Consider the following 25740-nt stretch of genomic DNA (forward strand, 5'->3'; position numbering starts at 1 on the left):
GCATACACAGGCAGAGACACAATCAGAACCCATAAAAACAAAAGCAGAAACCATAATAAACAAGCAAAAGACCAGTTTGGGTGGGGTGGGAAGGGAGCATGTGCCAAAGGAAAGCCATATTTAGACCAAAACTTTCCAAATACCTTTGAGTTCATTTTGTGTTGGCCATCTACTACTGTGCACTGTCTCTGCCCTTAAGTGTGGTTTGTATACACAGAGAGACTTCCTTAAAGAAACTAATTTTTCCTTTGTGAGAGGTTGTTAATTGGGGGTAGCTTCTTGGTTTGGATGGGAGATCAAGTTTACTTCCCCATTCAGCATTTGAATGGACCCCTTCTGGCTTGGACCTGTGCGTGCTGTGTGTTTGTCACAGCCTCTCAAAGTTCCTGCTCCTTAGTCCTGTTGTGTCTGGGAGACACCGTTTCCTTGGTATCCATTCCCTCTGGCTCTTAAAATCTTTTTGCATCTTTTACCACAGAGCCTTAAGGTGAGGGGTTTGGTGGAAAAAATCCTATTTAGGGCAGGGTGTTCCAAGGTCTTCTGCTCTGCACATTGTCCAGATGTGGGTCTTTATTGGTTCCCATCTACTGCAGGAGAAAGTTTCTCTAATGGTGAAGTACGACACTGATCTATTGGTATACAGCTGTTTAACATACAATAAAGCTTTATTGAGACTGAAACAAACTGCAAATTTTAGTAACCTGTTTAGTTAGAGTCTTATCAGTTTCTTTGGGGTTTTGTATCAAAGTAGTAGGATAAGCTCAAGCGGAATGTGGAAGGTGCTGAGCATGAAGAGGATTTGGGTGCAGTAGGAAAAAGAAACCTGTGATATAGAATCAGTCTAGAAACAAAACCTCCTTAAGATTCAGATAAAATGAACAGTGTAATTCTCTGGATTTGAGTAGGCTTGGGGTTTGGGGACTACCATTTCTGTTTGGTGGGGCTAGGCCGGCACTGCATACTGCTGAGCTAAGTTCCCATCACTAAAAGTTGGTGTCTTTTCTGTTCTCTTTCTTACTTTCTTCCTCCCCTGTCTGTCATGAACAAAGTTTTAGTTAATTAAGAAAAAGATTATAGAGCCCAGATGTGGTAGCCCACACCTTTAATACCAGCACTTGCATGCAGAAGCAGGCAGATCCCTGAGTTCTAGGAGAGCTGGGGCTACAAGAGAAATCCTGTCTTAAAAAATAGTTAAAAATGAAATAAAAAAGAAATATTTTAATATAAAAGGTATGGAGAGGTGCACATGGGGAAAAGATGGTTTAAATGTGCTGAGTCTCTTCTTTTTAACCAATCTGTCTTAGATTTAACATTTTCCCCCTATTTTCTATGCTCTGTCTTTTATTTTGCAGGCGTTTGAGCATTTACAACAATTGGAATTAATAAAACCCGTGGAAAGAACTTCAGTCAATTCACAGAGAGAATACCAGCTAGTGAAACTACTTTTGGATAATACTCAAATTATGAATGCTCTACAGAAGTACTCCAACTGCCCTACAGATGTCAGGCAGTGGGCAACATCCTCACTAAGCTGGCTGTGAATCTTTTATGTACATTTCTGTAAAAAACTAAAAGCTACTACTGCCCTTTTTAAAAGAGATATATTATTACATTCCTTTGTTTATAAATATTGTTTATGAGAAACTTGAACTTAACTATCTTGCCTATTTGTTGAATCATGACTGCACATACACAAAATTCCATTGATTTAAATTGTACTACATTAGTAGCAATTCAGAAGAATAAATTTTAGGGATAGTCCACATGATGATGTGAGGCTCTTGAAGAATGTATGTGGTCTTTTGGAAAAGGTGGTTTCAACTAAGTACTCAGTTTACCAAATGTAATCCTAAGCAGTCAGGAGACAAGGAGCAGAAATTACATGATTATTTCAGCTATAGTAGGAACTTGTCGAGATTGGGTTTGGTTTTGCAGTATAAGAATTTTGGGTCTTATCCAAATTTCCGTAGACTGGCCCACTTGGGCTAAAGAAAATTTGTGTGGAAGGGGTTGAAAAATCTGAGCATTTTCTTTAGGGATTTTTTAAGTGTACATTCTGAGTCTACTTTAGTTCAGAAGGAATCAGAATTTGCTATCTAACATGTACCTTAAAGGATTCCTGGGAAAACATTTTTACAGATGGGAAGTGTTAGCAGTGTGCTTCAAAAAGTCAGTCAAAGGTCCAGATCATAAATTCAGACCTGAAAGTAACAGGTTGAAGTTTAAAAATGGAACTTTAATCATTCAATGGCTTCAATTTGTTCAAGAATATTTGATTGCATATTTGGTCATAGTTGAGGTTTTATGAAATACATAAATCTGTTTGCGATTTATAAAGTATTTAACTGCAGAACTGAATAGTGTTTACAGACTAGAAAACTAGCACACCAGCGCTATGTCTAGGATCACAGCACGGGAATGTCTGGTGTGACTAAAGCCCATTTTATTAAAGACTGAAGCTCAACCCGGCAATGGCACACATCTTTAATCCCAGCACTTGGGAGGCAAAGACAGGCAGATCTCTGAGTTCGAGGCCAATCTGGTCTACAAGAGCTAGTTCCAGGGCAGGCTCCAAAAGCTACAGAAAAACCAGCTCGACTGCACATTTCTTACTATTTTACAGGACACTTTCAAGAAATAATTTGATTTCTGTGCATTAAAGTACCACCTCATAGTTAAAAACCTATATTCTTCAGACACAGCCTTTCCTACAGTAAAACATGGTAACTTTTTATGTCTTAAGACTTTTTATTCAGCCATATCTCATTAAGTCTAAGGCTTGCATAGTGTTTGATAACATAGTCTACAAATTTTCAGCGGTGAACAAATATTTATTTAACATGGTGATATTAGTAATATTACCTGAATAAAAGCAAAATTTTTCCTTTAAAAAACTAGGACAAAGTGTCTGTAGTGCCACGATATAGGAGATTTGTTAAAAGAGAATCAAGCATTTGTGACCAGCCTAGACTATACATTGTGAGAGCCTGTCTAGAAACAAAAGTCCCTCTTTAAAGACTCTAATAAAATGACATGAGAATTTCAAACATACTTAGATGCTGCTTAAAAGCTGAGTCCTCTGCTTTCCTGACTGGATAACAACTAGAGAAGCTCTAGCTTGAACTTTAACAGGCAAGGTAAATTTTTTAACATTTGTGATTAAAAATGAAGTAACTATGAAGGTCATACAAGTATAGGCATATATTGCAAGTTTTTTAGCCAGTTTCACTTCATACATTGTTTAAGTTACATTATTAAATCTAATAAAAATGAATTTCTAAAAATAACAGTGTATGGCACGGAGGCCACAGTTTCAGAGGTGGAGCCTACATAACAGTTCCAAAGTGCCCTGAGGAATGGTAACAGAAATTATGACTTGAAGATTCTCTGCAATGAAGAAAAATACTGAAAATCAAGAACTCAAGATTTCTCTGGGCCAACAGATGGAGGAACTACCAAAAAGGACTTAAGACTGTTTCCATGTGGCCTACAGAAACTTGGATCTTGTTTAAAAGGCATTTCTGATTTATATGCAGACACATGTCTCTGAGAAATTAAAATCTGTCATTTAAACTTCCATATGGTAATGTCTTATATGGTAAGGACCTATTACCTACCTATCTAAAGAATTAGACACTGCAGAATATGCTGTGGAAATGGGAGCTTCTGTGGCAGTTGTGTGCATATTCCACCATTGCCTTTGATCTGGCTTAGATGACAGCGGGGGTCCTTTCACGGCAGCAGTCTAAGTTGTCTTCCCTTTGTCCCGAGAGCACAGAACCCCATGAAATGCACTGACTTTACCAACAGCCTCTGGATCCCTCCCATGGGCAGTAGGAACAACAGAGACACTTGGGTAGAAACAGTCTGATTATTTCATTTACCCTAATTCACAAAAACCCTGCTTTTATAACACTACCCTCGAAATTCTCTATGCAGAAGCCTCAATGTAAAACTACTACCTCTTTAAGAATGTACATAGCTAAAGAAAAACGGCATGTGCAAAACAATACTATATTCATTTTTTATTTAACATAGGGATGGAATGGGGATAGCATACATTTTATTTGTACAATATTTAACAATCACTTATTCAAGGTGGGATTTTATGGGGATTTTTTTTGTTTTTAGCTTTCTGTTAAATACTTGCAGAAAAAAAATAGCAAGTACAATATGACAGTAGTACAACAACCTGTGCCCAAAACACTGACAAGAAATACAGAGTAAAGCTAAAATAATTGTTTACCAATATTTTGAGAGGTAACAAATAGGGAGAAACGGGTTGAGACTGCATAAAAAACGTACTGCTGGTTGAATATCTGAGGTAAATGATGTTTAATCAAGATGCTACTTGTATCTTTGTCCATAAATTGTAAATAATTTTATGCACATTATACCAAATGTTCCTAAAAAGTAATTTTTCAAAAAAGTAAAAAAGAGAAACTGGAAAATATCTGATGAAGCATTTTTTTTTAAAAAACAGTAACCAGTCTATTCCACTAAACTACCTTCTATCTGGTGAGGGTTTGTTCCCAACCATTAGAATTTTACTTAAATGTGACTATTACTGAAGTATTAAAAAAGGGGACAGAAGTGATGTTTTCATAATTGTGATATATGATTCTAGTTTTAAATTCAAAGGTTTTGGATTTTGTTTTTCCTGGTTGTGTTTTCAGAATATCACCATGAAAGATAGTGCAAATTCATGGGACCAATCATTGAGGCACAGTCTCTGTTCTGGAATTCACAAGGTACCTGTAATAAAACGTCCAAACAAGAATCACAAATCACATGCTAAAACTCCTAGCATCTAAAATACATACAAGATCTGTGCAGGGCATAGATAGACTTCAAATAAATTTGAACACTGGTTAATCCATCAGTCCTATGGCAGTTGATCATAAAGCATTTCTCACAGGAGATCTGGGCAAGGTAGAGTAAGTAAGAGCAGCAGTTCTGGTGGGGATCAGAAAGGCAAAGTACAAGACATCATGAGGAGCACCATACACAAAGTTACAGGGGTCTAAGTTTGCCATCTCCCTAAAAAAAAAAAAAATCTTTTCAGTCTTTGATCTTCCTTTTTCAGTGTCCCTAGATCAAACTTTTTATCTGCCCGCTCTGCACTTACTGTAAACCAAACACTAAAATGCCCTGCAAAAGAAAGTTTTAACAAGACTAGGTATAAGGACAGGTAGTCACTGGAACATTCTTACTTGACTGCTTAAAAAAGGCTTTCTGTAAATGTAGTTCTCAAGAGGATACAGGTTTTTAAATTGATAAGCTAGATTTAAGTACAATACCCAAGATATCTTAAAGCTTCCGTCGCGTGAGGACAGCATTTTCTCTCTTGAACCAGTCTTGACAACATTGTATCTGCAGTGCTTTCCTAAGCCAGACACTCACATAGCCCTCACTTATCACTTGTAAAAAGGTTGAATGTCTACAATCATTAGAAATTTGTTTATGGAGATTAACAATTTCCTTGTATGCACATTCTCTTATGGTTTTCCTTGATTAGTTTACAAGTGGAAGCAAACCTAAATCAAGAACTTGAGAGACCAAATATGTAGAAATCAGAACAAGAACACCAAACTGGACGATTTTCGGATTACAGTGAGACCTTGGATACACAGCCAGCACAGTTCTCTATGGGGTGTGGCATACAGACACAAATGCTATTACTCTCCCCTCCCTGCTTAGAGTCTGTTGACCTATGTATTGTTTATAATTAATTTAGTCTTCCCAGAGATTAGTGTACATTTTGTGTAAAATATAGTGTATGATGTCTTAGCCATCCGAAGATAATGCATTCACAGTGAGCTCCTGACAGTAGTAATGTAAAAAGTTTATAAAATTAATGTATGGATGTTAAAGTGACTCAACAAAAATGTATATAACATAATACTGGCTATTTGTTGGTAATCTAAAATTTCAGGGAATTAAATCTTTCACTTAGGCTTACCTAAGTTTGAGGAAGAAGCCAATTCTATTCTAATGTTCCGTTGTTTTTAAAAGTATTCTGGCACCTACTTGCCACCAATTCCATTTTCTTAGCAAGAACTATCTAGAATTAGCTGTAAAGTAACTCGGGGGAGTCTAGGCTGTGTTCCTTATACCACCACTGGTTACCTCTAAATGTCATTGCATATTTTAAGTTATAGGTTCAACTTGTTATCCCTGATTTGATTTAAAGCAGTAATATCTGAAATCTGTGTTTAACGGTCAGTATCTCTATCCTAACGTAATTCTCTTCATATCACAGACATCAAATAATACTCTGACAAGATGGCACCACACAGTATAGTGATAGTTATATGTCTCAAAGCAGAGTGAGGAATTCTGAGTAATGACACTTCCTGAGGTGATCCTAAAACAGTGATAAGAATATCCCACACACTGTTTGGTAAAAGAAATACACCACAATTTTACATATATAAATAGGAAAAAAAATCTATTTTAAAAGATAAAATGAAGAGCTTTCCAGTGTCACAGCTCACTTAAATGTTTTTTTTTAAATCATGCTTTATGTTTTCAAATATTTCCCAAACACAGCACACCTTAAAGAAAAAAGTACTACTTAAGTATGCAATACTTTGGGACTTGGATATAAGGTGAAAGGAAGGAGGGGAAATGACACCAGTTTTTTTTTTTTTTCTATTTCAAAAACAGCACTTTGTTTTCCCTAAATTACAAGCCAGTACAAGAAAAGCTAAAACACTGCTTTACAAATAGCCACTTACTATTGGCACTAAGTATAGCTTACCATTTTTTCTTAAATAACACAGTGAATTTGTAATACCTTGTTATAAAACATGAATTGATTTATTCAAATTTTGTTAGTGTTTTCAATTTTATAATTTAGCAACCGTGGAACTGAGGTATACCTTGTTGAGGGAGGTTAAAGTAATGCTTGGAAGCCTCTTTACTGTACCCCACTTTGATGACTGTATGTACACAGAACAGCAGCACACTACACATTCACAAGCTGTGTCATGTTGGCATTACAATAGTCATTTATAGAAACAACAGCAAATGCAATAAAAAGTTACCCTTTTAAAATCTGAAATGAAAAGTTTTTGATTTAAAAAAAATAGCAGTAGTTCATTTAAGGAATTAGTGTCTTCTGACAGACATTAAGAAATCTGATGTCAGTTTTCAAATACTTGATTAGCCAGGTCCAAAAGACCCTTGATTTGGAGAGGGCCACATTCTTCGTGTACATTTTTCCGAAGTTCTTTACAGTTTGCAGCTTTTCCCTTAGACTCCCCTTCATCTGTGTGCTGCAGACGACGCAGTAAGTCTCCCAGAGCCATGCTTTCCACAAGGGGCTGCTTGCGTACAGGTCCCGGAGGCATCCTACTCATTTCACACAGAAAATACACTAAGCAGTTTCCGTAGCTTAGCAGCTCCAGTTCAGAGTCCCAATTCTCAGTGTGTACAGAGATGGTGCCACCATCATAGACTAGATTCTTTGGGAGGAAAGTCAACGTTTGTCACCATTGTGACCACTGTTACAATGTCCTCTGTAGTAATGATATTTGTTAGTCTTTGCATCTGGGTAATTCTTTCACCTACACATCCAGCTGATAACCTGGCTTCTGCATCATGATCCCAGCATTCTTCTATGGTTTCACAGAGCATTGCCATTCCCTAAGAGGAGAAGAACAGTCAAACATAATAGCTATTGTTTCCTGACAGGAAGCAGACTAACACTGTCATAAAGAAATAACTACTTTCATGGGTCACAGTTTCAAGATCAGCCAAGTGTGACCAGTATTGACTTTGGCTCTTTTTAATTGACTCATTATATTTGGCCTCAAACTCTTGAGCCTTCTGTCTCAAGCATGTGAAATACCATGACTAGAGCAAAACTCACTTTTATTGAATGTCATTTTATGTGCCAGGAAAATAAGTCACTTTTCTAAGCACTAAGGATCCACAACATGAAAGTTCCAAAATACAGTTCATAAATCTGATCATATGCTTGACCTTTTCAAGTAGACTCACAACAAAGTCTAATGTGGGTACCAGTATTTTATCACTTTCTTAGTTGATACCAGCATTTCTCCTTGGAAGTTAAAAGACCGGTCTTGAATCCATCTCTGGCTTCAGGATGTAGTTACTTATTTCTACTTGGATTTTTAGTTATATTAACACCAAATGGCCAACACAATTCTGTGCTGTTCTGCATGCTCTAACTGTAAAGTAAAGTCTTGAAAGCCTGAATGAAATGAATAAGACTTCATGGAGTAGAGAAAACTTGGTGCTTAGTAAGTGCTAAAATGCCATCCATTAGAAGCATGACTATCCAGTTTTTTTTTTTTTTGTTTCCTCATGGAGCTTTCAAAGCAGGAAATAACTTGTTTGACCTTAACTGGACAGCTCAGGGAAGATGACTTCAAGCAAAGCCCTAATTCTGCCTCTGAACTCCAGTACAAAACATCTGTCTGTGTGAAGCTCACCTTCCCACCAGAAGAGAAAGGTGCACAGAACTGATACACTATTCCCCTGAAAAATGTTTCCTTGAAATTTCAAATGAAAAAGTGAATAAACTTACTGCATGTTTCTGCCAATAATCTCTTAAAACAGGCCTCTTCTTTTTATGCACAACCACTTCCTGCATATCTTCAAGAGATGGATGCTGGCCAATTTCCTCCTCAAATGGCAACATGTACTCATCTACAGGTCCTGAAATGTAAGAAGAGGAAAACTGTTTTAATTCTTCCTGACTAGTACAAGCTCCTCTAATTCTGCACTCTATAATCAGCAGAGAGATGGACCCAGGCTATACTTGTAAAATCAAAATGTCTGTTTTTACAAGTTTTGTTTAGGACAGGATCTGGGTAAATAGTTTTGGCTGGCTCCTAACTCTGGATCTTCATATTCAGCCTCAACAGGCTGTTTTGGAACATATAGGCCGAGTGCCCATGTTGATATATGACAAAAATCTGTCAGGACTTAAGAAATCAAAGCTCTCAATGCAGCCATTCGTATCAGAGTTATTAGCACCTCTGGAGGCTCAGCACTCCAGCTGCTATACTTAGCTGTGGCATACTCAAAACATCCTACATGAGAATTCATGTTCTTTGCAATATTTTGTTTTCTCTCACAAGCATCTTTATATTTATAAATAATGCTGTTTATTTTTATGTTTAAATCACAAGCATAATTCAACCAGAATTCCCATCAAGTCAAAATGTACCCTCATGACAAAATTTATTAAGCAACATAAACAACTTGTTTTTCTTGGATCTCAGATAGACAGGAATGTACACTTAAGAGTTTATAACTGATGTTCTATAGATTCTTATTCAGACTAGACATACTTTTTCACTGTTACTTTATATCTAAGTGAAGGTGGTATTTGCCCTATTTTGTAAATAAGATGAAGTTATGAGATTTTGCACAGAGGTATTTGACTATTATATAGTAGAGTTGAAATCTGAATCTTATCTGAAAATGTGCTTTTAATCTATATTTTCTTGGCAGTGCCACTGAGCAGAGAGAAGTAGATGTACATAGATGCTTTGTGCAAAGTATAAAAATATATCAAATACTTCAAACATAGTGCCATCAATTACAAAAGGCACTGACTCAACCCTCTACGAGTGCTTTAGGAACTGTCTTTTATTAGTAGTACACTTACTGTGTTTGTGTACCTGTGTGTACATACTACAACATGCAATATTGAGGTCAGAGGACAAGTTATAAGGAAGGGTAGGTTTGACTTGCAAGCTGGATCAAAATCAGGTCATGAGGACTGCCCACTGAACCATTTCCCCAGCCCTGTGGGAACCTTGTGATAGATAAAGGACTACTTAGCACTTCTAGTAACCAGTACTAACATCTTAAAATTTCAGTCTTTGGTTCATAGGTCAGTAACATTGGCATCAGTAAACTGATGGCTTGTAAGATGCACAGACTTCTTAGGACTTAGCCCAGGCTGTTTTGTCTTTTGTTTTGTGTTTGTTTGTTTGTTTGTTTTTAATGTGGATGATTGTTTTGCCTGCATGTTTGTACCATAGCCATGACTGATGCCTATGAAGGAAGAGCAACCAATGTTCTTATTAACAAAGCTATCTTCCCAGCCTCTAGCGGCTTATTTTTAACAAGATTCCTAAGAATTTGATGTGCACGCTACAGTTTGAGAAATGCTGGACTTTAACTAACTAGACACAAATTTTAAAGCACCCACTTCCTCAATGTGGTCCACTTTTCCTTTGGCCCTGATTTTAAAGGCCAAAGGTAAAGTGAACAGAGTTCTCTTTTAAATATTTTAGAGCATACACAAGGCATTTAAGAAAAGCAGCACCTAACCTTTTCTTTGCCATAAAAATGCCTCAGTAACCCCAAACCCCACTAAGTAACTCTTCCTAATTTTGATACCACCAACTTACATTTCTCAGGTATGACTGCACCCCATGACAGTCACTAAATGCCTTACAGACAGGTCCTGGAACAGACCATTCATCTCACTCTGGAGTACTCTCTCCAGAAGGCATTTTATCACCTTAACCATGAATTACTTAACAATAGGGCCTGCACCACCAGGACACCAAGTAATAGTTTGATATAAAGACTCACAATGAAGTGCTTAAGCAATGTGTTTTCTTGGAGTATGTGTTACCTGATTTACTATCTCCAAAGTGTCAATGTCAGTTCCTTTCATGCCCAGCACCCCAAAATTCACATTGCCTCCTTCACCTTCAGCTACCTTTTGGCGTCCGTAAAAGAAGATGTAGTTATTTACCTTTTTGTGTAATCCCTTTCATAAATGTGGTATATATATTTTTTAAAAAAAAAATGCTTTTTCCCTTACCATCTGCAGCAGTACAACGAGAAGCCAGTTCCCACAGGACTAATCCCATGGCGTACATATCTATCCTCAAAAATGCATCCCTTTGGAAGTTTATAGCGCCCTCTAACACCTCTGGAGCCATATACCTCCGAGTACCAACCTGAAAAAGATTTTGAAAGCAAACAGTACTCATTGACTTTATGAACTAATGTTTTTGTTTGTGTTTGTTTATTAACTAATGATTTTTATTATCTATTTATCCAGGGTAAAGTAACTGAATTATGACTGTAACACCACAGGGTCTATTTCGTACGGTGGTTTCTGGGTATTCTCACCACAGAGGCTTACAGAACTTGCCCTCCCTTCAGATCAAATCACAAAGAACTGAGTAACACTCTGCTTCAAGGATGGAATGGAGGAAACAAGGCACTATGCATATTGTCCGAGTTACATTTTAGAGAACACCTTTTTAGGGCTTCACTAATAAACATTTAAGGCGATGTAAAAATAATTTACCAGGGAAACATTTCTTAAAAATTCTCCTTGTAGAAAATCTTATTTATTCATGAATTCCTCTTTATTTTCATTTGTCCCAAACAGTTTGGTATTTCGTAGTACGTTTTGTAGTACTGTAACTGTCACTACTAAGCCACGGCAGCTAGTGCTAGTTGGTCTTGATTGTATTTTATGTGAATGCTTAGGAGATGTACGTAGACTACAGGACACTTATGTACATCAAAGAAGCAGCTTAGACACTGGTGTTTTCATTCTTAGGTTATGAATGTTGAGTCAAGACTTTGGTGGTATTTGCACATTTAGCAATAGGTTTTTTTAATAAATAAGGACTGATCAGTAAAACTCTAAAGTTCCATTTTTAACTGATTGTATCAGAATATAAAGTAGCTACCTCTCTGGCTCTCACTGATCATTTTGACTGTGTTCTGAATATCTTTCAATGTCTACTTTTTCACTTACAGGTAAATTTGTATCATCCAACATTACTTCTTTTATTAGGAAATTATAGTTTATCTATTTTAGTCTAAGATATTCTCTTTTATGAATGAAAGGTGGTATGATAGTAGAGAAACTCTTTACCCATGTAGGTAATAACTTATTTTGCCTAATCTTGTAACACAATTGTAATAAGGGCATTAAAAGATGGCATTAATGAGGTTTAAAAAAAATATTAAGAGGCTGGAAAGATGGCTCAGTGGTTAAAAGCACTGGCCGCTCTTCAAGACGTCCTGAATTCCCAGCAACCACATGGTGGCTCACAACCATCTATAATTAAGATCCAGCAAGCAGGTATATATGCAGAGCACTCATACATAAAATATAAATTATAAAAAAAGTTATTAGGTTTGCTATGATACCAAAAGATGAAAGTATTCCATACATACTGTTTTATAGTTGTCAATCATACAATAAGCACAGAAATTTTTCTCTATGCTTCCTACTCCACTTTTGTAATATTCTTCCTAAAACTGACCCTATTCTCAATCATGTCAACTTTCCTAGTGTTCTGCAACTGCTGACATAACCTTGAACCAAATCTGAAACTGTTAATTCATGTTGACAGAATTTAGTGCGCCACGACTGCACACAGCTTGTTCCTGGGGAATCAAGATATGGAAGGAGTAAGAAAACTCAGAAATAGACAAATAACTCAAATGACTTGAAAGACAGAAAACTAATAAGGACAAGCCTTGAAAGATCATTTGGCTTTGTAGGAAATGTCATATTTCAAACTATTTTAAGCAAATATTTTATTCTTAATTGTAGAGACAGGGAAGTACTATGGAATATTCCTTTACACTACGTGAACACATGTCACTGTGGCTGGCTTAATGAAGAGCTGAAGGGTCATTTGCTAGGCAGGAAGAGGTTAGGTGGGACCACTGGCGACAGAGAGCTCTGGAAAGAAAAAAGGAGGGTCACTAGTCAAGTGAGGAAGAAGCATGATGAACAGTACAGAGTAAGGGAAACTGAGTCAGAAAAAAGAGCATAGATTTAAAGATGAGTTAATTGAAGCTGTAAGAACTAGTTGGGAACAAGAAGCTAAGGCCGAGCTTCAATAATTAATACGTTTCTAAGTCGCTTTTTACAAGTCGGGGGACCAAAGAAAATCTGCCTACAGGGAGGTTTTTTTATGCACATATGATTGTGGGTGCCTACAATCCAGAAAAGGGTGTTGGGTACCCTCAAGCTGGACTTGCGGGCATTTCTTAGTAGCTTGAGTCAGGAAATTAAGTTGATCTTCTGCAAAGGTAGGAAGAACTCTTACTTCCTGGGCCTCTCTCCCGCCCCTACACTGACCTTGGATAATAAAGGTGTAACACCTTTCCTAGCTTCACATTTCCCTGAGAATAATGCATGGGCGCTCCCCTCTCTTTAGCCTTCCTAACAGATGCTAAATCTATTTGTGCAAACCATAACTGGAGCAAGACACCTCACTCCGGCTTTTTCAGAGGTCTGAACTCTAGAAAAAAAATTCAAAGAAAAAACATTCAATTCATTAAAGAGTTAATGGATCAATAAAGAGCCAGAAGCAAGAAAGTATTACATAGAAAAAAATGGGAAGGAGAAGTTGTAGTGAGAAGTGACACATTATCCTCCACTGTTAGGGTAATGAATCAGCCATTAATGTTAAGAATTCCCTAAAGATGAAAGTATTAAAAACGGGTTCTTCTGTGACTAATTATTTTAAAAAACAATCGCCACAGATAAATGTTCTGTGCTCGCCTTCCTCAGAGGACACAGTGTGAAAATGCTGCGTCACTCTTCCTCAGACGGTGACTGGTCCCTAGCCCAACAGCCTCAGATCAAGTCGGCACTGATCTAATGGAAGAGATGCACTTATCATTTTCTACTCACACTTTATAGTGGGGCGTTCTTACCTGTCCATGGGTGTCACCTGCAGACTTGCCAGCCTCAAACTTTAACGCCAACCCAAAGTCAGCAATGCAAGCTGTCAGATTGTTTTTCAATAGCACATTCTTACTTTTGATGTCCCTTCAAATAAAAAAAAGTATTTTAAATAATTTATCTTTTAAAATTTTCTATTGAACATGAGGAGAATATGCTATAAAAATAAAGTTTCTTAAAACTATGAAAAGCAAAGAAAGGTAATGGGAACATTTCAGATATTGTAGTTATAAACTTTGAAGGAAACTTCAAAAAAATAAGAAAATTTTGAAAATAGCCTTTGGGAAAAATTTCCACTTCAGAATGGGCCCTCACTGCAGTGGCCCTTGCACTGCACGGGCACTACTGTAGGAAAGCAGCTCTGGGAACACAGAACACACAGAAGCCTTTATCGTAAAGCATAGCCCGGTACTTTGGAAAGTCTATCAGCTGTAATGCAGGAAAATATTCTTTCTACACATCTGCCTCATCTGGTTCATATTAAAGACAACTCTAGCAAACAACAGTTACACTTAGAAGTCATCATATTGACCCACAAAAGGATGGAGGCAGAATCAAATGCTCCAGAAATCAAAACATTTTCAGGGTCTGTATAACAACTCTGGGGAGGTCTGGATGATTAGTCTGAATATATTAATATAAGGCAGATTCACGAAGGAAGATGAAAGAAAGCACAGCCCTTTCTGAAGAAGTCATTCAGCTATACCTTTGCTAAATCACTCTCTTAATGGCTACTTTTAAAACAGCCATTTTAAAAATGAATAGAAGGTGACAACTCCATCACTTGTTCTACCAAGAAAATTAAATAATGGCAAACTAAATCTATTTTCCAGGAACAAACACTTGTCAAAATATGGTAACAGCTTCTTCACTAGACATGTATACTTCTTCACTGGGCAGCTGTCTCCTCTTAATGATCTCTCCTTCTACTTTAACTCAAGGAATCAATGTATATTCATCCAAAACAAAACAAAGAAAACAGTCTATGCTTAATTTCATCACTGTGTATCTATTAAAAAAAGTCCCTTTAAAGTAAATTAAAATTTCGAATTAAAATATTTTTCCTTTAACATAGAGAAAGTACAACTTTATTCTCAAACATGGCTTCAGAAATTAGACAAATTAAAACATGAGATCATTAAACTTTACTAATGAGATAAACATGTATGTATATTACTCAGGATATATCCTAGTCAATCTCAAACCTAATTTTAAAAAATGAAAATCTTTGCCTCTTCAAATATGATTGAACAATCAAGGCAAAAATAAATTTTACCCTGAATAAAGTTTAAATAATAAGCCTGTGAGTTTACGAAAAGAAAATGCAAATATTGCTTTACCTGTGAGATATTGCAGGCTTGTGGCCATCTTTTAAGCCAGGTATATCCTCATGTAAGTATGCCAATCCTCTAGCCATGGTTTCTGCAATGTGGCAAAGTTCATTCCAAGAGACCACGTTAGCCTTAAGGAAGTCAGACAGCGAACCCTAAAGAAAAGAGTGGGGGAAACCCAGAAGATCTTGATGAAAGTTTTACATAGATGGAAACTTCTCTGGATATGGAGGCAATGCATTCCTTTCAGTACATAATTAATCAATCAATCATTCAATAACTGTAGAGTTGCTCAAATTTTCTTCCAACTCACATTAATGAACATTCAACCCCAAGAGACTTATTTTTAAAACCTTATTACCAAAATAAGTTCATTTCCATGACTTTAGAAGGTTTAAAAAAAAGAAAAGACTAGCTGAAAGTCTTAGAAAAAATTAACCTTAAAAGTAAAACATTATAGAACAACACTGAAAACATAAACCACCACTAATCTGCAGAATATTTATAAGGAAATAAGTTGGTTGATAAAGGGCCTGTCACACAACCATCAAGACCTGAGTTCAGATGCTCAGATCCACATTAGTCTATGAGCCCAGTGCTAGGAGGACACAGAGACAGGCAGATCCCTAGAAACTCACTGGCCAGCCAAATTAGTGAGCTACAGGATCAGTGAAAGACCCTGCTTCAAAACAAAACAAAAGGAAAGGAAACTGAGGAAGACATCCAAAACATCAATCTCTACATAAGGACCTTATATGTATTCGTGTGTGTACGTGCATGTGCACGCACACACACACAAAATCTTTCTAAAGATATTATGATCCTTATGATCAAATACTAAGTGAAATATAAAACCAGTTACACTTAACAAAGATGACACTCATTGTACAAACCAAGTATCTTAGCTAGCAATGGTAATGCAAAGCCATGATTCCAGCACTTGGGAGGCTGTTAAGGCAAGAAAAATGAGGCCAGCCAGTGCTACACAAATGAATTTTCTTGAAAAAAAAATTTAACTGAAAAATGAGGGAAAAACACATGTGCTTTGGCACTAATTCCAAGTTACTGATTTGGGGTTCATCATTAAAGAATTATAAGGCAAAATAGAAAAAAGCAGCGTTCATAAAATCAAACTGTATCATAAGTAATACATGGAAAACAATAAACACTGTCTATTCTAAAGCAGCCCTAGGAGAAGTAATTGCAGCAGCACAGGAAGGCAAGGCTAAGGGTTGCTCTGTGATTATTGGGTTAGGTACAAAATTGTTCTTTCCTTAAAGTAATTTTGTAAGATTTTTATAAGTGATATATGATCAAATATTAATCAACTATGATAACATACTCCTCTCTTGAAATACAACAGCTAACATTAGGTAGGTATGCCAAGTCCAGCTTAACAAAACTTAAGTATTAAGTTGTTTTACCTTTTCATGAAATGCTGTAATTAGCCACAGGTCCACATCAACACTGGTGCCTCGTTTTTCTGCACCAATAAACTGTAGTATGTTCTCATGCTTCATTCCAGGTAAACTATACACTTCATACTCATTCTGCCAGGACTGTTTGTCCTACAGTTAAGAAAAGAAAAAGGAAAAAAAAATCACGATAAGAACACAAAAAGTACAAGAAAATAAATCACACTGAGATAGATGGAGTGAGTTCTGAAGCAGTGACAAAATAAGCTAAGAACAAGTGATACAACAATAAAATGAGGTAAATACAAGTGACCTTTCATTGTTTCTATAAAAGAAATCTGTAACAGGTAATAACGATAATCCATAATAAATCCTCGTTATTTACAGAATCCTACCCCCTTTCCCTCATAATCTACTTTTCTGAGTTGCTACATTTACAAACACAGACATTCATCAAAAAACACTACATTTTTGTATGCTACACAGCAACACATTCTGCTTACAAGTTCTGCAAGCACTTTATGGTAGGCAACTATTTATGCTACTATTCACAGTCATCTCCCTAAAAGGTAAATTTAGGTAAATCTCTCTTCAGTCTGTCCCTCCCTCACTCCCATAGCAAGCTAACAATACCTATTGGTTTTATTTTTCTAAAGACTATCAATTACTCATCCCTGCAGGTCATCTATGTCTATTATATACTGACAAAAGATTAGTTTCTCTTCACTAGGAAAGGTCAATGAAAGTAAGTTACACTATAATTTAATGGTAAGGAAATCTCTGGATCCAAGATGAAATTCTGGCTTTTCCTCTGACTTTTACAAAATCAATTATTTTTCCAGTGAAGTAAAAGAATGATTGTGCTTTTGGTTGCTAAAGTATAAATGTATGTATGTATATATGTATGTATATGGACATAATATATGAACATATAACATGGAAATCATTACTTTGTCCATAAAAGCATGAGATAAAACAGCTGCTCTTATTTCTACTCTTCATGGCTGCATTATTTTCTAACTGTTAAGATTCCTCACACATTAAGTGACTTCCCAGAGCTTACTACCAAATCTTAGCACAACAAAATGCTTCTCTTTGTGAAAGAGCTCTACTGCTGCCGAGCTAGAGAAAGACTCTGTGGGACAGGCTTTAGAGGAGGTGAGAGGCGAAAACGTAGGTAGTTAAGGAAACTGTTTCTGTAGTAGCTTTGTGGTGATGGAGGTTGAGTATGAGTAGCCAAGACTTCAACACCAAGGGTGCCATGCTACAGGAGTGTATAGCAGAGAAAGGGGAAGGTGGAAGCCCTAAAGTCAACCAGCAATGCAGCAAAACAGCAGCAGTACAGACTGCCTTAGGCCAGGCATTCATAGGGAGTTCAGCTACATTCCAAAGAAAAACAAATACTTTGGAAATCTGATTCACTGCCTCTGAAAAATTACCAACAAAAACTGAAATAATTATATGTGAACACTAAAAGTACAAAGAAAAGGACGCAAAGTCTGGTCATTCTAAAACAAATCACACAATCTGTTGTTCTTTCTTGTCAAGGGGATATTAGGACAACAACTCAGGCAGGTTATTTTTGTGGCTAGAATACTGGTCTTTAGTGTTTATTAATAAAAGATGGACTACATGTTTATTTATTGTGATCATTCCCTTTCTCGGATGTGAGTGAGTGCAGCACAGACAGGCTAGACTGCTTTCACCACGAACACAATCACTTTAGAATACAGAGCCGTGTTTTCAGCTGTTGATGAGCTATAACGTTCTAAATGGTTACAGCTTTAAAAACACATAGGTAGATAGAGAACTTTAATAAACATACCTGTATTGGAAATATTTTGACAGCCACATATTCATTAAGCAGCTGGGCTTTCCAGACACAACCAAATCTTCCCCTTGCTTTCACTTCTAACAGCTGCAATGGCTTCAAACCCAGTAATGGGGAAGGCGGGGGCGGTCCTGGGTCCTACAGGTAAATAACAATAATACTGTAAATAAGCAGAACATGAGACATCGATTGTGAAATGAGAAAAAAAGTAAGGAGACTGAAGAAGGTACTGACAGAAACTGTGAACACATAAGTGACTGAACGCCAGCGTGACCTTAGCTTTCAGCCTGCAAGAACTGGGCTTTGGGTGTTAGCAGGAACCAATAAGCAGGCAATGTCTAACGACATTACCACTATTGCTACTTAGGAATAGCAGGTGAAAAAACTGGAAACCCAGTCTAACCACTGTTCCCAAGGCTTTCTGTGAACTTCAGAACACTCTCAATAATACACCATTGGCTTTGTTCAGCTCACACTCTCTTAAATGATGCAGATTTGAAAAGATTCAAAACATTAAAGTATAACCATTTCTCAAAGAAAAATCTCAAAATCTACTATTTTTTCCAGTGGCTATTTAGTATTAACTTTCTCTTTATTGATTTTGTTGCCCGGTCACTTAAACAAGTATATAAAATACAAAAGCACTTAAAAGAAATGTTTCTAGACAAACATTTTGTTCATTCATTCTGATTTTTCACAACACTAATAGTTCATCCCTTTAACTGTTTCCCAAAATTGACTAGAAATAAAAATCATGATAATTGAAGAGAAATATAAAACAAAGAACAAATAAAAATCTCAGAATGTGGTAGTTATGGTTGGAAACTTGTAATGGTGAATAAAGGACAGAGTGATACTATGATGGGTTTTAAAAATAAGGCCAGTATAATACATCAAAAGGAGGACTGCAAGGAAAACTCCCTACACCAATAGAATGGCAACCCTTTGCTGAAAGTATTCAATCAATTTACTCTCTGCACCTAAAGCAAGATGTAAGAAGCCTCTGGAAAATAACGGACAAAGCAACAGAAATGTTTCAACGGCTAAAAGTTCTGTGAGAAGGAACTAATACTCCTGGTGGTACCTCAGATACTTGAGAGTGGCATTGTACCCTCGATCACTGCATCTCACCCTAACTTTCTTCTCCATTTTCACAACACTCCATCATGTTCAGGACTGTTAGTACTCCCTGGAGCCATCCCTCGGCCACTGGTCTGTGAGTCTAAAAATTTCTATCAAGCATTACAATGGCCCAAGCAGAGAAACAATGCAAAGTATTACATACATAGAAAACGACCGCAGCTTCTAGATAATCCTGATTTAAAGGCTTGAAAACTCGTATTTTAAAAAGTAAGACAGAAGACTTCCTGTGACTGATTCTCAAGTCATGTCTGTTTTTAAATGCCTACCAACATTGCTGTTTCTACCTAAAAATAATCACAGGTTAATAAAATCCAAGTGCCTCTCTTTAGCAGAGTGATGGACCAAAGAGGTTGTCTCCAAAGCCTACACCAAGGCCAGGCTCACAGTGAGTCTCAGGGAGGGAAGCCTTTGTCTTCTCTGGAAAGTTGCTATGAGGATCGTGTCCCCCCTCACCAGTCCTTAACTGTCTTCTGCCTTTTTTTAAGATTCTACTGACAGGAAAAGGCTGACTGAGGCAACTGGAGAGGAAAGGTGAATACTGCTCTTTCAAAGGCAAGAAAACAATCTAGTCTACAAGGCCTAAGAGTAAGTGTACAGGTTTATACAGAAATAACTAAATAGAAACGATAAGGATCAGTTTTTCAAAGCAGTATGACTAAAACCTTCAGGTAGTAACTGAAAAAAGAAGAAAGAGGGTAACACAACTATAGCACTCTCATCTGACAGCCCTTTTATACACTGACCAAGAGTGTCTCTAGAGATCACTAACACATATTTGTTCTGTGTTTAAAGGGGCACCAACCATAGACATGAATCCAGTTAATGACACAAAATTGAGATGATTTCTTTAACATCTCAATAACATAACAGTAGCTCAAAGTATGTTAAATGTTTTCCAGATGTAAAATAAACTTCAAAATTCCTATAGGCTTACTAGGCTTTCCTTAGTAAATTTCTTAATGTAATTTTATTTCATAGAGAAATCTTGAATCAAGCTTTAATATTACAATTTTACTCAAAGTTCTACTATTAATTGCTACAAAACATACAACTATCAAAATTTCCCAACAATATGAAAAATTAAACAAACACTGGCCAATTTTCAGAAGGGAAGAAAATGACCTTCAAAGGTTTATTCTTATCAACATCAAAACCTTTTGATATGTAATCTTAAGTATACTTTAATATTCTCAAATACTTCAAGATTGGGCTAATAAGCAGCTTCATAATAAAATAACTACACAGTACATTATACCATCGACATACCTTTTTTCTTTCTTAAGAAGTTCTAGAATGAAGCTTTAAATCACCCCTAAATTCTGTTTCATTTATTGTATAATAATATTAGAAATGATTCTCAGTTTATTAGCATCATTATAGCTGTTTGATCAGAAAAACTCAGTATGTGTTTCTATGGATGAGGAGTGTATCATTAAATGTCTGAACCCTTGAGGAGACAAATGGGAACTTAACACGTCATAAATGATGGCATCCGAAAAGCATGGCTTTGCCTTGCTGCACAGAAACACTCGGAGGGCAGCAACTCTAAGGACTACAGAATTTCTGAGACTCTCTCCTTGAGTTCCCAGTGCTCCTTCAACAACCATTGAATGCATAAAACATCAGAAGTGGCTCTGACTTTGTATTCCTTCTTAAGATATCAAAAGATATGTTGAATATGAAGCTACTGGTAAAACTCCACTGTCCAGAGCTCCTTGCCCAGTGACATAACTGTACCCAATGCTGCGACACTATTCGAGAAGAGCAGCAAAGCCATCTGTGATCAATTTTGCTTATTTCTCAATTAAGTATATATTGTAATCCAAACAGCCTCAACCTTACAGGTAGGGATTTATCAAAGGTGCTGCTATTTCTGCAGCTAAATCATTTGCTAGAGATGCCATTGAAAAATACAGATTTTTAAGTTAAAAAGTAATGATCTAGACTAAAAAATAATCTCTTATTTAAATGAGTGAACACTGACATTTAAATATATGAAATATTATTAAAAAATTACAAATACTGGGTTTCTAGGTCTAATGACCTCCTTAGGTTTTCTCTTCTGTTCAGCTGAAATAGCTCTTTCTACATTCTACCTTAGATAAGTACAAATACTGCCAAAAATTTTTCAAAACCTTTAACTATGCCAAGTGAATCATATTTGTATACAAAAGTGGGAATTTTATGACAAAAATGTAAATAAACTATAAAGGATACAAAGTACAGCAATAATAACAACAAAACTCTAAGGACAAGTGTTCTGTGGGCATCCACAAAAGCTTTCACAACCATAAGCAAACATCAATGCATCTTACCTCTATCATTATATGAAAGGCGTGCTTGTGAAGAAAAAACACAGGCAAAAGAAATTACGATTCATATTTAGAATGAAATGAAAAATGACACATCAGTTACAAAGGTGAAAGAAAGAATGAATTAGTTTTTTAAAAGTTGACAGTGATTCAATGGATTATATTTTTAAGGTAAGAATTAAGAGCACTTTCCTTTTAACCAGAGGAAAGTATTATTATAAAAAAATTGTAAAGGTGAAAACCTTGAATATCACCTATCAGGGTGAAAATAAATAAATTTTTATGTTAAAATAACTTCAAATTACCTGACCCAATGGGCTCCAAGCCAGCAAGTAAAATAAATTTTAAGCATTACTTATTACTTGAAAGGTTTTAAAGTCTAAATGCAGGAGTAAACAGGTAGTTGAACTGGGGTGGACAGGAGCAGAAACTGTCTTCTGAACAGCAGAGGGCAGTGTTGCCTTTCACAAACACCACCAAACAGCCCCAAGGAATCCAGTTTTCTCATACCAGCTTTCATGGGTGCGTGCATGGAGGTTACGGGACAACCTGGGCAGTCATTCTTAAGTGCCATTTCCCACTGGCCTGGAACGCCTCGAGATGGCTAGGCTGGCCAGCAAGCCCCAGAACCCAGTTGCCTCAATCTCTCCAGTGCTGGGATTATAACAAGCATGAACCATCACCCCCAATCTGCCTGTCTTCCCCTACCCCTCTTTTCTTTTCTATGGATTCTAAGAAACAAACTTACATTTTCATGCTTGTAAACCCTTTGGGAGTTGTAATGTCTCTCAGGTCTAATTTGTTTTTTTGTTTTGTTTTGTTTTTTTACAGCTTTCATAAGAACCTCTGAAATTTCCTACTTCCAGTGAGTGACCATAACTCACCTCTCTGGAAGGCAATAAAATCATATGATGAAACACAAAATAATGCTTTGGGTGGCTATGTGTATGCTCATTAAACACAAACTAGGAAGAAAACATATGAAGAAGAACAATGGCCAAAAACCAACAAAACCTGGTGACAAACAAGGTCTGCTATAAACCTCCCTGCCCAGCTGTAGCAACGAGAATGGTGACTTAGTTCATACTTCGAATTGAGCATTTGTTAGCAGTTAAAGTATAATTTTAGTATTACAGTAACTTTAAATTTAGAAGGTATGTACAACTGAGTACAAAGCAGTGAGTGCCCTGGAAATGAGTATCCAGACACTTTCCTCACAGCCTGAGGACAACAGGACAGTAATAGAGAACAAGTCGCCCCTAAAGAGATAACTGCTTGAATTTTAAATTAAGTAAAATGCACATTAGCCACTTCCAAACAGATGACCACATTCCCCACATGCCACTCTTTCTACAGAGAACAGTGCCACTAACAAAAAGAAATGACAATCCATTATCTATACTAGTTGTTTGCTGAATTTTCATCCTGTGATAACCATCCAGGACTATTCATGATCCATCAAAAAGCTAGCTTAATCCTACCATACCATGAGTGAACCTAAGCACTCCAGAATATGGTTCCTCTCTTACAGGGAATGCAAAGACACAAGAATTACTGAGATCTTGTTTAAACACAAGAACTTTCAGAGATAAAGACGTCAGTGCAAGAAGATGTTACTTTTATCTTAAAAAGTATGCCTACTCAGTAAACTTCCTAATGAACATCAAAATAAGCTATAAAATATACAAATCAAAAAATAATAAGGACAAAAACAAGCTTTAATGTGATAAGAATGGGCAAGACAAAAAAAACCCAAAATTTAAACTAACTAAAAGACATAAAGAGATTTTAAGTATATCTCTTTGGATATACTTCTCCATAAATGAATATTAGAACAAACAAAAGACACAAGGTAAACGAGAAGCACCAACAACAAGCTTCTTCAAAGGAAAAATTGTTACAGTATATGCAGTCAAAAATGCAAAAGAGATCACTGATTATACAAACAGACAAAAGCTCACCAAACAAAACAGTCTGGATTCACAAAATGGAAGGGCAGCTTTGAGTACTCTGCACTGTAACTGTAAGTAACTAAAAATCAAATAAGCACGTTAATGCCGAGTATTCAGGTTTCCAGATCAGAAATAGACTTGCAGCTTATCAAAAAGGAATGAAATTACTGTCAAACATCAGAAAAGAATACAGGACTTCATTCACCCATTCATTTACTCAATCATTCAAACAAGTTTCCTAAATGCACTGTTTGTGTCAAGTACTAACCACTCAGGCTCTCATGAACTTCACAGCAGATGGACTAATTGATGATTTGCACTAACAAATGCATAACTAAACACTAAAATCAGTAGGAAGGAAGTCAGGAGCTTAAGCACCTTTAAGACATCTGACTAGTTTTCCCCGAGGAGAGCAGCCTGAAAAGAATGAAGCAGTAGAGGGGACAATTGGGAATGAAAAACATTGGGACACATCCTAGAGTTTAGATTACACAACCACAGGGACAAGCGCTGTATTTACTGAAAACCGGATTTGGAAAAGACAATCATTATCCTTGAATGGGTAATGTAAGAGATATCCAAGTGCGGAAAGCAGTTAACTATGCACATCTAACATTCAAAGAAATCACGCTAGAAATAGAGACTTTGATATACTATTCATAAATACACATATAACATACACTACTTTACTGTTTACCCCACACACACATACAGTTTTAAGTGTATCTAGTTAGATAGATAAGTAATTTCCATTTTTGACACCACATTCAACAACCTATCAAGTGTCCATACTCTGTGAAAACTGACAAATTCCCAATGTGTCTCCTCTTAGTCATCCATCTAATTATCATATATTCTTAGAAATGTCACAATTCATTCTTTAGACTATCAACAAGCAAGAACAGACATAAAATCCATAAAGTAAAACAGTAACAATGTTTCTGAGCTAAAAAAAAAAAAGACAGGCATAGAGATTAATAAATGAATAAATCTGATACTGTCGAATGCTCAGCCATGGCTCTATTAATTGGATCCCAAGATTCCTTATAGCTTATCTCGTTGTACATTTCCTGAAAGCAAACGGGAAGCAATGTAGATAATACAAACACTGGACAGACTCCCGAGGCTGTTAGCAGCACAGGGCAGCCAGCACTGGGGTACAGAATCCTAAGAGATAGAAGGAAAGCCCGTTCTCCTCTCAGCTGCTGTTCAAAAGCATGAGGGTTATGACTAGCTATAAAGAAACCCTACTTTTATTTATTTTAACATTTATAACCTCTAAGTGAAGGTGAAAGAATGAAAATTGATGTGGAGAAAATATTTAACTACCAGACTATCTAGGCACAGGTAAAACCTATATTCAATATGAAGCAGTGAACTCTAATCAGTTTTCCTTGGTTTTCTATGGACTCCATCTAATTATTGAAATAAGCCATTCAATGGATAATAATTACTGAATAAAAGCCCAGGCACTGTCACTCAGGACGGGATTGTAAGTGTCATTTCTCCTGTGAGCACCCTGATATTTTTTCAATAAAATGAACTTTCTGAAACAGATATTTCAGAGTATTATATCAGTAAGAGTTTCACTGAAAATTATTCCTTCTGAGTTGAAGCCGCAACAATGACAGTAGACAGTTACTGAGCATTTTAACACTGGCCACACTTCAAACAGAGTTCTCTCAGCACTACCGAATATCAATCAGATCTTTCTTCCACTGGAATTCCCTTCGTAATTTCTTTACCTTCATTTCCAAATGGCAAAGTTAAATAAACAGCCAGTTTTCATCTGACCTTCCTGTAACTGTGAGCCACTAGAGGGCAATCGGGGACCCTCCTGGACCTAGTGCAGGGCTCAGAGCAAGTACACAAGCACCAAGAGAAAGATTCGCCAAAAACAGAACAGCAGCCCACGGTATTTATTTTATTCACAAATGAACTCTTCTACTTCTACTATTTCAAATTAATAGAAAAGAATTCTAGATGTAGCAAGGAATAAAGGAAGACGTCTAGGCTAGAGTTCGAGTAACAAG

General features: G+C 36.6%; 2 protein-coding genes across 6 annotated transcripts in view; one reads left to right on the top strand and one right to left on the bottom strand.

Annotated features, from left to right (window-relative positions):
* The window catches only part of Orc4 (origin recognition complex subunit 4), a 38880-nt gene extending 35303 nt beyond the window's left edge, over positions 1-3577 (top strand). For all 4 annotated transcript variants that reach the window (XM_075985290.1, XM_075985289.1, XM_075985287.1 and 1 more), the window contains one exon: positions 1353-3577. In XM_075985290.1, coding sequence (XP_075841405.1) covers positions 1353-1541 — 189 coding nt within the window. In that variant the 3' untranslated portion in view covers positions 1542-3577. The remainder of the gene's footprint in view (positions 1-1352) is intronic.
* Positions 2940-25740, bottom strand: part of Acvr2a (activin A receptor type 2A) — a 77100-nt gene continuing 54299 nt past the window's right edge. The window contains exons 5-12 of one of the 2 annotated variants that reach the window (XM_075985285.1): positions 21759-21782; positions 18295-18438; positions 16479-16622; positions 15064-15209; positions 13696-13810; positions 10820-10958; positions 8558-8688; positions 2940-7650 (exon numbers count right to left, since the gene is read on the bottom strand). In XM_075985285.1, the coding sequence (XP_075841400.1) occupies positions 7456-7650; positions 8558-8688; positions 10820-10958; positions 13696-13810; positions 15064-15209; positions 16479-16622; positions 18295-18438; positions 21759-21782 (1038 nt within the window). In that variant the 3' untranslated portion in view covers positions 2940-7455. The remainder of the gene's footprint in view (positions 7651-8557; positions 8689-10819; positions 10959-13695; positions 13811-15063; positions 15210-16478; positions 16623-18294; positions 18439-21758; positions 21783-25740) is intronic. The other variant, XM_075985286.1, reaches the window with a different exon arrangement.

This window comes from Microtus pennsylvanicus, chromosome 9 (genome assembly GCF_037038515.1).
Source record: "Microtus pennsylvanicus isolate mMicPen1 chromosome 9, mMicPen1.hap1, whole genome shotgun sequence".
NCBI lineage: Eukaryota > Metazoa > Chordata > Mammalia > Rodentia > Cricetidae > Microtus > Microtus pennsylvanicus.